This window comes from Vigna unguiculata, chromosome 5, assembly GCF_037176805.1.
Source record: "Vigna unguiculata cultivar grain cowpea cultivar isolate G323 ecotype 2 chromosome 5, ASM3717680v1, whole genome shotgun sequence".
In the NCBI taxonomy this organism is placed as follows: Eukaryota; Viridiplantae; Streptophyta; class Magnoliopsida; order Fabales; family Fabaceae; genus Vigna; species Vigna unguiculata.
Window position 1 is genome coordinate 10,760,268 of NC_140796.1, and position 14,214 is coordinate 10,774,481.

The window sequence follows — 14,214 nt, forward strand, 5'->3', positions numbered from 1 at the left end:
TTGAGTGTTTAATAAGAAAACCAAGTGTCTATTTGAGCTAACACTAGTTAGCATCTTTAGTATAATTTTAACTTATAATATCCCTAACAAAATTTAAATCTCTAAAATACACATTTATCTATTTTAAATTAATCTTTACTAACCAAAAACATTAATTTCAAATTTTTAGAGAATTAAAATAAAATAAATATATTAACGACCTAAGATTAAAATTTACTTGATTTATATTTTCAAAGACTACAAATCAATAATTTTGAAATTTTAGAAGATGAAATACAAATGAAAAATGTTATAAATGTAAGCCCCATTTCTTTCAGCTTTTGAGTTTGGGCCTGGCCCAAGGCCAGCCTTGTAGGGAACCCCAGTACTCTTGCAACTCACTCACTCTTACTTGTCCCCCTTTCAGAAACTGTCCCCCCTCACTCACTCTTGTCTCCAGAAAAGAAGTTCTGCTAGGGCAAGACCAGGTTCCCCTGCTTGAGAATCGAAAAACTGTTCCAAGTAAGTAAAATCTCAGAGTTCTTGTAGTCTTTTCCCTCTCCTTCACTGTTTGGGCATGTAAGTCTGGTTAGAGTCTAACTCTGCACCCTTGCTCTGTCCTGGTCTCTTGATTTCAGCTCATTTATGTGTTTCTGGAGCTGCGGTGTTCTGTGGTTGTGGACCCTTATCGTTTGCTAGCGTTCAATTTAAGGTAAGGGCAGCTAGAGTTTACGTTTTTTTTAGTATTTTGGTTTTTCTGGACTGTTCTTGTGCCTTTGGGTCGTAAATGTTGTCGTTGGTGGTATGGAAATGGCTGTTGCGAGTGTATGCTTGATTGAACAGGGAACTGCATGAGCGAATAGGTGAGAAACCTGCTAATCTCGCCCAAGCGAGTGACCCTCGCCTAAGCGAGAGTAGCAAGGTCTTGCCCCTGGATTTCAGCTCAAGTTGCCACCTAGGCGACCTGCTTTATTTTTTAGCGAGACGTAGTCTCGCTTAGGCGAGACGCTGTCGCCTGAGCGAGAACTCGCATGAGCAAGAACTCGCATGAAATCTTGCAGTGGCCACTATTGAGCTCTCGCCTAGGCGAGAAGGGGTCGCCTGAGCGAAAGGAACCCTTTCGCCTGGGCGAGGACCTTTAACTTGGGCGAGAATCCTTGATAAGGGCTGTTGTGTTGGCTAATGTGGCTCTAAGCTTGTGTAAATTCTTTTCTTTGCTCATAGTTTGTGGCTATGCTTGACATTTATGTTTGAATGGGTTGGAATGAAATTATTATTATGAAATAAGTTATGATTTTGTTGGATTGAATATTGGTATGCATGTGTAAAGCATGAAATGAGAAACATGATATATTTGTTAGAGTAACTTCATGAGATTTGGGTGATTTATAAGGCATGTGGAATGTGTTGGGAAGGGAGAGTGTATACCTTGATATAGGAGATGTCTAGATAAAGGAGGGTATCCTGAACTCTAATAATTGTTCACGCTCACGTAGAGCAGAATGGTTAATGTGGTGAGAGTGGCAGGAGGTCCTAATCTTGGGACATATTGGGCCCAAGACAATAGAGGATTAACCCTGTGTGTGGTTGGGTGATAACCCCTTGCGTTTAGACTCTGCAGAGTTTAGAAACCAACACAGGTGCATACTTCCTTTAGAATTCTATATCAAGAGTATGATCCGGATATCGAGTCGTAGTAACTTGCATTTGTCTACCCTCACATGATTTGAATGTTTACGAGTTAATTGTTAATAACCTGCTTTGCCTTGTACATGCTTTATAATATGTTAAAAATATTTTCACTAGCTTACCCTTTCATTCTCTGTGTTCTTGTTTTGCTATCTCTTTTACGATGATCACCTTATTGGTGGGAGCAGATGGGGCTAATCCTAGTGGTAGATCTGATGGGGGCAGCGGCGCTGTTTAGCTGGACCCGTTTCTTTTGGCTCTTAGGAGAGATGTCTATGCCCTAAAGCCTTAAATGAACTTTCTTGCTCTAGGAGCAACATCTTTTGAACGTTTATGGATAACTGTAACAGGGAATTCTTTAAGTATGGTACTCTTCGGGTTGCTCGGTTTATTGGTATGATTATGTGATGTTTTAATTTAGTAAAATTACCAATAAAGACCAAAATCACTTTTTTATAATTTTACTATAATAAAACATTTAATCCTAAAACAAACTTATATACATATATGACATCTTTTAAAAATTATATATGATAATTTTTATAAGACACTTTACACTTTCAAAATATATTTTTGGCCTATTTTCCTTTACACTAAATAATTTACCGTCTTTCAAAATTTTATAGAAATTAACTAATTTACCTATTTTTTGGACTACATGATTCGATAGTGTGCCTTATAACAAAAATCCAAGTAATACAATTTAGGATATAAGATTAGAGAGAAAAACTTTAACGAACATTTACTTCAACAAATGTGAATAGTATGATGATCGATGAAGTCATATGTTCATTCATATTAGTTCAATTTAAATTGAAAAAAAATATTTTCAAATTTGGATTTAAAATAATGTATCATGAATAAGGAGATAAAATATATTCAATTTTTTGGCTCATAAGTTTGATTTTGGATTGTGCACGATTTCAGGCGTCCGATAAAGTACTAATATAGTTCTAAGAAAAATGTCTCCTTCCTTGTAGAGATAATGTTCAGAAAACAAGAGGTCCAAAATACCGGAAGCCAACACAACTAAAATTCTGGTTCTGAAGAGCCCCCTTTATTGTTTTCCAACCCATGCAATGCAAATACATGCTTCCACTGTCATGAAAAGATGATTAAATTCATTCATCCTTCCACTCCTACCAATATCAAGTATAACATCCACAGCAGCAGAATCCACAATACAAAAGGTTATACTGTGTGTCTCTGCAAGTCCAATGAATCTGATTCTCAAGCTCCCCAACCAGGAGATATACGTAAGCAAGAAATTCTAGCACAAATTGCCATGCTTCAAACTCAAAAAGTCCGTCTCACAAATTATCTAGACGAGAGATCTGCATATTTAGCCAAGTTTGGTGAAGAAGCTAAGGCTGAGTTTGACAAGATTGGAGAAGATGCGCTCCAAGGATTAGATGAAGCTAGTGCCAGAGTATGCTTCGACTTTTGAGTTAACTATTTATTGAAATTTTGTATTTTGTTTGGGTTGGGAAAAGGCTCAAACCATGGTTTGGCAAAACTCTGTCTCTTGAGCCAAAAACACTAACCGATCAATCATCAAGCACAGGATGAAGGAAATCTACATGCGGAAGGTGTTTTAGTAATGACCTCTTCTTGTCTTCATTTGTGTTTGGCAGATAACAGCAAACATAGAGAGCCAGAAGGTAGAGTTTGAGGAATCTGCAGAACTCTTCAGACAAGAGATTGAGGAGAGCGAAAAGGAACTAGATGAGTTTGAAGTTCAAATGGAGGATGGAAGAAACGAAGGGCTATTCTTTAAGAACCTTAGAAAGAAAGCACCTGTTGACAAAGCAAAAGCTAAAGAGGAGGCGGAAAAAATAAAAAATGTAACCAGAGAAAAAGCTGGTAGCAGAACAAGAAAAGGAATTTACCTCTTCTTTATTGGCCTGCTTACCTTTCTAATTGTTGATTCTATTGCCTCATCGTCAACTGATTGGAGGAAAGAAGCAGTTCTTGGAGCTATTGTTCTGGCTTTAGTTTCTCAGCTCATCTACGAACAGTCGATTTCTTCAGAAACTGGAAAAACAAGAAAGGCCAATACTGAAGAGAAAAAGGACTGAAGTTCAATTTTTTACTGAGATTGACCGAGAGTTTCTGGGAAAGACAGAATTATTTATGGATATTGCATGAGCAATAAACCCAGGTGGAAGCTTATAACTTGGGCCTGATAACATCATGCAGCTTTGCTTTTGCATCAACAACAGCAGATCTTGGTTATATAACTGCAATCACCAAAATCTGGGCAACTTGGTTACCGTGCGATGCTTTTCTTTCATATCTTTTGTTAAAACAGAAAAACATACTTTTATCATCATCCTAGCTTTTAGAAATGTACATTTGGAAGCTAACTTGTATCTCTGTATCTCCTGTCGTATAAACAATTAACGAGAACTAATAACTACAAAATGTTATTAATTTCTGTACAGCTTAACAACTGGTTAATCAATTAGAAAAGTATAGTAATTGCTGCCTGAAATTCCAAATAAGGCCTGAGGCAGATAAATATCCCAAAAATCCAAACAAATTACCCTTTTCTGTTAGCCAACTCCAAAATTTAGGCATCCTAGAGACAAGCTGCATTGCACCCAAGTACCTAATACCGTAATCTACATGTGTATAGATGTAGTCCATCACCAGCAGCTATTTGCCCAGGGCCTTTAAATTTCCTTCAAAACGCTATCAGGAAGCATAATATGACAAGCATGCTCAAAAATGTTGCTTGGTCTCATACCTAAACATCTCTGGAATCCCATTTCCTGTGAGAGACCAGTAAAATACTTGTGTTTTAGTATAATACTAGTAGGCTTTGTAGCTGGATGTTGTCAACTAGTGGGAAAAATGCTGAAAAAATTATATTAAAAAATTAGTGCACATCAGAAAAATATCAATGCTCTAACTAATATGTTCCAGGTAATGGCCGTTGGCAGAACACCATGCGCCAAAGCATCATTTAGAACCTCAATTGCATCTGTTACTCTACCACAAGAACAGAGCCCCTTAAGAGTAATATTATACGAGATGATGTCGGGCTGTAGCCCATCTGCTGAGATGTGATCCCAAATCATTGATGCCATTTTGCAGTTTCCAACTTTGTAAAAACCCTCCATAATGGTATTATAAGTCACAAGGCTAATACACTTCCTCTGCCTCATCGTTGAATAAAGCTGCAGAGCATCTTCCACTTTGCCAGAACAACAAAGTCTATGAATGACAATGTTGTACATAGTAATATCAGGCATATGCCCTGTGTTAAGAAACTGATGCCACAACCTAACGGCTGCCTCCCCCATCTTATTCTCATAAAGACCATCTATCAACATACTATATGTGATAATATCTGGTTTCCACCCTTTTTGCAACATTTCATTAACATAATCAGAAGCCTCAGGAAATCTTCCAGCTCTCAGTAATCCATTTATAAGAATATTATAGGACACAACATTTGGTGAGCAACCTTTGCTGCTCATTTCCCCAAAAGCTTTAACAGCACTGTCAAGTCTGGAATGTTTAACAAACCCATCAATCAGCACATTACAAACATGAAGGTTCAATTTACAGCCACGCTTATTCATAAGTTCTACGACTCCACTCACCTCATCTAACCTCCCTTCTTTGCACAAAGCGTTTATCATTGACGAGTAAGTAAAAGCATCCACATCCACACCACCTCCCTTCTGTTCAGCCTCTTCCAACACCCGCAAAGCCCAATTCACATGCCCATTCCTACACAAACCATGAATCACCACACCATACGTAGCACAATCCGCCTTCGACAAACCACCCCACATCGACACGGCCTCTTCCACCTTCCCATTCTCAAACAATCCCTTCAGAAATATGTTATAACTTCTCACGTTCCGCAAACCCCAGTTCTCCATATCATCCCACAACTCAAAACATTCCTTAACCTTCCCCGCCTTACACAACCCATTAAGCATTGCATTACACGTAACAACATCAGGCCTAACACCTCGTCCAACCATCTCCTCGTAAACCCTCCTAGCTCCATCCAAATCCCCCCCTTCACTCAACCCATGTATCAAAGTACTATACGTAAACAAATCATGCCTCCTGTGATTACTCTTCATTCGCTCCCATATCTCCAAACCCTCACCAAACCTCCCACACTTACACAAGCCACTAATCATCACGTTATAACTCACCACACTGGGAAACACCGACTCTTCCCTCAACAACCTCTCCCACATTTCACTCGCCTTCACAAAATCCCCACTTTTGAAAAACCCATCAATGATCATGTTATAACACACCACATCAGGTTCCACCCCGCGCTCACGCATTTCATCGAACACTTCAAGCGCAAATCCCAAATCCCCACTCTTCGCCGTTGCACCAATCAAAGTACCGTAAGTGACCTTATCAGGGCTCAACCCGGCACCCGACATCCACGTCAGCAACTCCCTACCCTTCTCAAACTCACGCTTTTTACACAGCACCTTCATGAGAACGTTGTAGGTTTCGACATTCGGCGACACGCGAGCGGATTCAAAGTACTTGAAGAAGCCCTCAGCCCGTGCCCATTGGTTCGATTCAACGAAGGCGTTGAGAAGGGAATTGAAGGATCGTACGGTGGGGGTGCACCCGAACACATGCGGCATGGTTTGGAACACGTGCAGGGCTTCGTCTGGCATGCGGGATTTGGCGTAGGCTTTGAGGAGGGTGAGGGGCACCTCCTCGTGGCAGGGGCAGCGAATGGAGGAGACAATACGTGGTGCGTTGGCGAGGAAGAGGGCGGGGTCGGCGGTCAGGCGGCGGAGGATGTGGTGAAAGACGGCAGAAGAGGGGACAAAGCCGGGGCGGCGCGTGGTGTCGTCGAAGAGGCGAAGGGCAGAGAGAAGGGACTTCTGGGCTTTGAGCAGCTTGAGAAGACTGTGGGAAGAGAGGGATTTTGGAAGCTCCACCATGACACGGATAGTGGAGAGTGGAGCGGAAACAATTTTCACTACATTGCATATTTGCGTTTCACTGCTAAGGGAATTTGGAATACCCTTAAATCAGGTGTAACTTGAGTGTAAGATATAGGAAGAAGAATTTAGGAGATTAATTTTGTTTTATAAAGAATTTTTAATCTTGATAAAGAATTAAAAAGAATGGTATAAATTTATAAGAGTAATTAAATGTTAAATTCATTTATTTATTCATCATATTCCCTTTTTTTCTCGCTCACTATTAGAATATTATTGATTTGTCAAATTATTGTTACCAGTAGTGACAATGTAGTTTTGTTGGTACAGTGATGTTATGGCACAAGATAGTAATGGAGTTTTGGATATGTGAATGATTTTGGAGTGAAGTATGTTTCTGTTTGCTGCAATAAGAATGGTGTGCGATGATAAGTGTAATGAAGTTGATGAATCATGGCCTATGGGCTTGTTAACGTAATGAAAGTGTTTGATGAGATACCTCTAAGAAATAAAAGCTATTTCAATGTTATACAATAAAGAATAAAGAATGAATGTGGGTTTTGAACTTAGGTTCATATGTTCATTTGGGGTTCTTTAAATGATGTGGACTCCAAGCGGAGGAAAGTTTAAATGTTGAATCTAGTTTTTTTTTTTTTTTAAATAAAAATTTTACTTTTTAGTGATGAAAAATTGTAAAGGTGAGAATGTGAGTTTGACCGGACGGATCGAGATATTGAGCTCGTTGACTCGTAAAAGTTCGGCCCACATAATTTGTAACCTGTGCAAACTTGCCTTTGGCCTGCATAAAAAAGAAAAAAATTTGTACTTGTACATATTAATTACTTCTCTTTTAAAAACGTTTCACATTCTTATATGAGCGGAAAAGACCAATATTATGAATTATTGAATGTGCTAAAATTTGAAGAATACATTCTATATGTCAAAGTACGAATATGAATATGATGAAAAGGTTGAATTATCAGTTTATCATTCAACTCTCCAAAATCTATATATATATATATATATATATATATATATAAAAGATTAAATAAATGATTTAGCCTTTCACTTGTATTATAAATATATAATCTTTTTGTAAAGGAAATATTTGATTATGAATTAATAATTATTTTAATGAATATTGAGTTGGTAGGATTTGATTTGATTGGGTTTTAAATTTTTTTTAATTGTTAATTATTAGTACTCTTTTCAAATAGTCTATAAAATGTTTTCTTCTTCATGCTTAAGGTTTACACGCCATTCTCCATCGTTTGCAAGAAAGAAAGATCCATAGTCAAAGTGAGTTTTGTATATTTTTTACCTAGTTCTAATACCTTTTGATTTTTCTCAAAATTTTTAACTCATTTCAAATTACAATTTCATCATGCATCTTTATATTTTTGTTCAACTTTCTCTAGTAATATATTTAAAATGTTATATTAAGGTTGTAGCATGAGACAAAGTACATATCATGTTAGAATTTTAAGTCTTACTTTGAGTGTCACGTTGAGTAAAAATGAGTAAAATAAATAGTATTTAAGAAAGAAGATTCACAAATTAATTTTCTTAAGACTTTGAGTTGAAAATGATATCTAAATCTCTTATATGGTTTGCTTTTGACACATTGATGTTGAATATTTTTTATGTTAATCCTCATGATAACCTAACAAACTGGTGCAATGGGTGTAGACTAAACATGTGAATGGATGAAGAATCACGTATTTGAAGATTTCTTATATCAAAAGACTATTAACAAGAGCTTTTTGTAAGATGAACATTATATAAAAAAGACCCACAAATTCGTTGTGTATAATATATAACTAAAATTGATGACTAAGTAACAAGAGAAATGATCATTACAACAAATATATTTATTCATCCATTTTCTTTATAACCAAAAAGCTATGGAACCCAAATTTAGTTAGTTATCTTAGGATGCAGACTAGCTCTTTATCTTCTCTTCTATAAATTTGTTGCCATTAAGGATAAGCAAAAACTTCAAATTGTAATTCAATCCACAATAATCCAAATCAATATTATTTTAAGTTATTTAAATGGATTTATCGCAAATCCAAATTCATGTTTTTGGATTTTAAGTCCATACCCAAGTTGATTCAAGTTGGCTTTGGTTAAGATTGAGGTGAGATAGTCATACCCAAGTTAAGTTGAGTGAACTACACCGAGGTCGATTTGAGGTCAAGCCGAGTTGGTCCAAATAAAGGTCGAGTCAATTCACATTGAGATTATGTCAAGTCTTGACAAATGTCGAATCGAGTCAAGTTGAGCTTAAGTGGAACCAAGTTAATCTGAGCCTAAAGTAAGCCTAGTTGGTCTGAGCTCATGTCTACCAAGTTAATTCAATCCATGTCTAATAGACCTAATAATCAGCTCTATTAGGTCGATCTCATTGAATTTAATTTATTTGGCAAGGTGGATTCAATTTAAATTGAATCCAATTTAAATTATATTGAAAAAATTCCAAATCTAGTTATATAGTTAAAAGGGATCAGAATTATAAATTCAATCTATTTTATTTGATTTAGACTGAATTTTGAAAATTTTTAATCCATAATCATCCTTAGTTGCCATTGGCCTAGAGCTATATTTATTTCATTCTTCTTTTTTTTTCTACTAGTTTTATATTCATGACAAACCCTTTCCCTTCAAAGCTAACATTGCCCTCAAAGTTAGGTCTATATGAAAGGATTCATATTCTTCCCAAGTTGACTACTAGAGCTATTAGAGCTAATCCTAGGAGAGTGGTGACTATAATGGGTAGTGGAAATTCTTTGTCACTATAATCCTAGGAAATTCTTTGTGAAATCATAAATGTTTATGTTCTATGGGTAGGTTCGTTTAATTAACTCGGTTCTATCTGCACTATCATTATCTTACGTGACTTTCTACAAGATGCCAAGTGTAGTGGCAACAAAAATTAGGAGCTCATATATAGGGGAGGAATGAAGAGGAGAGGAAGATTGTTTGGGTAATTTGGAAGACGTTCATCGCCTTATAAATCAAAGGGATTAAGAGTAAAAGATGTCAAACTATTCAACGAAACACTCTTCACAAAATGAACTTGGATCATTTATCACTCTAGCAAGTCCCCGTTGTTCTCTGTCTTGGAGATAACACGCTTTGAAATATTTTAGATAATGTGCTAAAATAATTTTATGTTACCTCTGATGTGTTTATTGAAGGGTTAAACCAATGGAACAAGGACACTCCAAAGCATTAGAGTCTCAGGTCAATGAAGATTTTGACATTTCAAGTGAGGAGGGTGTAAAACTAAGTGAACCCCAAAATAATTTATCTTTCAAGGATAATCATGTTCCGATGACAATTGTTCCGATAGGACCTCGTTTTCAAGCTAAAGTTCTCAAATGAAAAAAAAAAAAACAAAGAAAGTAGTGCTAATTTAAAGTTCTTAGGCATCCAACTTTGGCCAATACCTAATTTAGTGAAAACATGGAAAAAGTTATTGAAGAAGGTTGGTGTGATTCATGCTCATGTGAATTTTCGAGATCAATATTGACCGTATTCACCTACATATTAGTGAAGCAAGAAAACTCATTAAATTGGAGATTGAAACAACATTTTTCTAGTTGAAAGTTTGATGAGACTAAAAAGATGTTTCAAAAAAAGAAAGGATTTGAAACTACGTATACAATCCAGTGGTCGAAGAAACCGTCACATCCAAATCTATGAAGTAATTATTATTATTATTATTATTATTATTATTATTATTATGATTATTATTATATATAAAATTTATACTGTAGTCTTTGAGTGGAAGAAAGATTTTCAATGGTTGAATCTTTGTTCAGAGTGTGCTAGTCTAAGCTTACTAATCGGAGGGAAAGTAAAGTCCACATGCAACAATTATCACCCGATATAAGTAGATAATGTGATAAAAGTAAATAGTATTATGTTAAATATGAATACTTCATAGATGAAATTAAGTATTTATAGACCTTTGAAATCTATGAAAAAAAAAAAGATACATGTATTAAATTGATATCCTTATAATGATAATCAATTATTATATTATAAACTGAAAATATTTTGATAATATAATCAAATATGATAATAAGATATTATATTATAAAATATTAATTATAAACATCTTAATAATATAATCGAAAATGATAATAAATTATTATATTAAAAAATACTATATATATATATATATATTGATAATATAAAGTAATACGATAATATGTTATTATATCTCTAAGATATTTATCAAAAGATATTAACTATAAAAATTAAAAAATATTTCATATTATTTTGGGAGAATGTACAATCCTAAAAGTATTTAAATATTTTTTTATAATTTATTGTAGATAATTTTTATTTATTCTAAAGATAATTTTTTTGATATAGATAGTTACTTTAATTTTAAAAAGTAATCACTTAAAAGTAAAACTACTAAAACAATTATTTTTAATTTAAAAATTTTATATTGATAGAGAAAAATTAGAAATATCTAAGGAAAAATCTCCTTTATATAATAAGATAGACTATAGATAATAAAAATATTAATCTAAACAATATAATGATATAACATCACTTTTACTGATAATCTTTTATAATATTAAATAAATTTTAAAAATAAAATGAAATAATAAATTAAAAGATATATAGTCAATCTCTTGAAAATATCTTTGATCATATATTAAGGATTTGTTTGTTAAATAAGGAATTATTTGTTATAAGATAAATTATTTGGTAACAAGATTTGATTGTGATTTTGTAATATTTGTTAACTGATAATATTCCAAAGAGTGACCTTATAAATAGTCATTATACTTGGAAAAGCAAGAGCCACCCATAGTTACTCCGCTATACTTTAATTCTCTGAAAAAGGTTTCATTTTTCTCTTGCAAAATCTATAACCCCTTTCAAATTAGGTTACAATTTTCAGAGTCTCTCTCAAGTTTCTTGGTGGATTCTTATTTGAAAGTTATTTGAAAGGCTCAAGGGGAGATTTATTATTCGACATCACCAACAACAAGTATGTTTACACCACTTAATTTTGTTTGATTTTTGTAGTATAAAGTAATATATAGCTATGATTTTACTCTAGAATTTTAGGTTGTGTATTATAATATAAAATTGATTTTTATTAAGTTAAAGATACATTTTTTATGTTTTATTAGCAGTTGTTTTCTTATACTTGATGATATTGTTTCATTGTTATAGTTGTGTTCATCAGATCTATACAATTTATTAGATTTATGATAGTAACATTTTTTAAATCTATTGTAGTAATGTCTCCTATATGTAACACTAGGGTTTTTAGATGACGTTTGTCATATATGTGACACCGACGTTTTTCATATTTGTAATCTTTATAAGATTTATAATACTATTATATATCATATTTGTAAATACCACATTTCTCATATTTGTAGGAAGAGTGATGTTTTGTTGCCCTTTCAAAATAAAAAGTATTTATGTCCTTTTATGTGATCCAACGAAAAATATGTCATGCAAAATTATTTTAGTTGACAATCTAACTTCATTTAGTCATGCAAGATGAAGAGACTAGGTGCCACCACTCACCTTCAACAGCGGCTTCACACTCCTTCAAGATGGGATGATAGTCACAATGTAGTTGCAAGGTGGTGGCAGAGATGAGTGGTTAATCTTCATTATGATTGTCAATTAAAGCAATGTTACATGACATGTTTTCATTGGATCCACGTGGAAGGAAATCAAATCCCTTTCTTTTAAAAGGACACCAAGAATGCCCTTGCAACAATATTGTTTTTAAAATCAGAAACATTATTTATATCTACAATAATAATGTTTCTAAGACATGTAACAACAATGTTTCTAGCAACATTTCTAATATATGTACCACATATCCACAATATCCCACAATTTAATCTCTCATTCTTTGTATTTTAAGGTGTTTCTTGAGAAAATACGAAGATTGTTGTGGAGAAATACTATATCTTTTATCCTTTTAGGTGTCATCTTATGTCTTTTCAAAGACTCTATAAAAGATTAGGTACTATAATTTCTTTCACAATAAAAAGATGAACATGATTGTCCAAGTAGTTTAACAACCATCTTATAAAGTGTTGGTGCATGAGGTCCATGAATAATCACCATAATTTTGTATCCATTTTATCTCTATCCCCTAGTCAACATCTGCAAAACTTTTTCTTTCATCTGAAAAGTTTGCAAACTCTATATTTATATGTTTCCTTACATCCACGTCATCAAAGTATCTCTTAAAACATTTATTTTTCTTTCATGGGTAAGTTCCACGTCTTGGTGCGAGGTAAGTCTCTGTGAATATTCATCTAACTATTATGATTATAATATCTACAACATTGAAAATGTACAAACATAAATTAATGTAATATCATATTATAAATAAGTTGTACATAACAAAATATAATCCTAAAATAATTTAACAATACAATACCTTAGGTATAAAGAATGAGCTAAACAATGATGACATATGCTACTATTAATCCTACGATTAATTAATGTTGACTTTACTATCTCAAAAAAGGATGAATGTTCAACTTCTATATCTTCCTTTTGTGTTGGTATATGACTTTTCTCACATTTTCAATCATTGAATCCCACACTTCATATACTAAGTGAAGAATATTTGTATTCGTCTATTCTTCCAAGAACATCGTAAATAGGGGAGAAAAAGCAAATATACAATCAACTCTCATCTACCAACCATCAGCCAATAGAGTTTATTTCGCAAATTGTGCACTTTCCACATTATCCTCTTTGTAATAAGATCATTCATCACTAATAACAATCTCTTGGAGTCCTTTTCTCAAACTTCTAAACCTCTTAAGCATGACTATAGTTGAGGCAAATCTTAACATAGCAACACAAAGCAACTTCAATGAGTTGAAGCTATTGAAATCTTATTAAGAGTGCCCCTACAATAAAAATTTTAATAAAGGTAGCAACAACAAATTTTTTCTGATTTGCACAAATATTTTTCAATGCAAGATTTGTGGCATGCATTACACAAGGAGCACAATAGATTGAAGGAAATTTTAATTCTACAAACATACCAATTGCCTTACATACAACTGCATAATTAGTTATAATTGGTACCATATTTCTTGGTCCAACCTTTATAATTGTGTCTCTCATTTCTTTAGCAATAAATATTTGATCTTTATCTCATCAAATTCATCTACTGACTTTAAAAATAATGGTCCATTCTTAGTGATGGCAATAATTCTTTGATTCCATCACTAATAATAATTGTGACACCTTTCTAATTCCATGAGCTTATTATAGTTTTCAAAATTTTTTTACGTGACTTCTTTCTTTTAAAAGTAAATAAAAGTAGAGGATATCTCAATTTATATGTTGGTGATACACATTCACTAAAATTAGAAGTATTAGAAACACAAGAAAAAAAATGCACTTCTATAATAATGACTTCTTGCCAAATCAAATGTTAATTTTGAAGAACAAAACATCCCTGCAATTTCATAATCAAAAGTATTTGAAGCTTGAATATTGAAGAAGCTTGTAAATAACCTTTGACTTTTTGGGTTATAACATTGTTTTTTTCTTTTCCTTCATCAAGGGGTAGGGGGACCCT

General features: G+C 33.7%; 2 protein-coding genes and 1 long non-coding RNA gene across 5 annotated transcripts; 2 read left to right on the top strand and 1 right to left on the bottom strand.

The window, feature by feature from the left end:
• Positions 1-403: 403 nt before the first annotated feature.
• LOC114184338 (uncharacterized) lies at positions 404-2,094 on the top strand. Its single transcript, XR_014995054.1, has 3 exons — positions 404-501; positions 618-691; positions 1,857-2,094. It is a non-coding gene; the product is annotated as an uncharacterized LOC114184338 (long non-coding RNA).
• A 522-nt stretch (positions 2,095-2,616) lies between these two features.
• On the bottom strand, positions 2,617-6,707 carry LOC114185335 (Pentatricopeptide repeat (PPR) superfamily protein). 3 transcript variants are annotated; one of them, XM_085673247.1, is made up of 2 exons: positions 3,581-6,626; positions 2,617-3,465 (listed from the first exon to the last, which is right to left on the bottom strand). In XM_085673247.1, exon 1 carries the CDS (start codon positions 6,609-6,611, stop codon positions 4,560-4,562), a length of 2,052 nt encoding a protein of 683 aa, XP_085529373.1. In that variant the 5' UTR covers positions 6,612-6,626; the 3' UTR covers positions 2,617-3,465; positions 3,581-4,559. The 3 variants fall into 3 exon arrangements, with proteins under 3 accessions (XP_085529373.1, XP_085529372.1, XP_085529374.1); XM_085673246.1 differs by having other exon boundaries at positions 3,558-6,626; XM_085673248.1 differs by lacking the exon at positions 2,617-3,465 and having other exon boundaries at positions 5,045-5,184; positions 5,280-6,707.
• Positions 2,780-4,034, top strand: LOC114185336 (8-amino-7-oxononanoate synthase). Its single transcript, XM_028073004.2, has 2 exons — positions 2,780-3,097; positions 3,303-4,034. Exons 1-2 carry the CDS (start codon positions 2,780-2,782, stop codon positions 3,744-3,746), a joined length of 762 nt encoding a protein of 253 aa, XP_027928805.1. The 3' UTR covers positions 3,747-4,034.
• Positions 6,708-14,214: the final 7,507 nt, after the last annotated feature.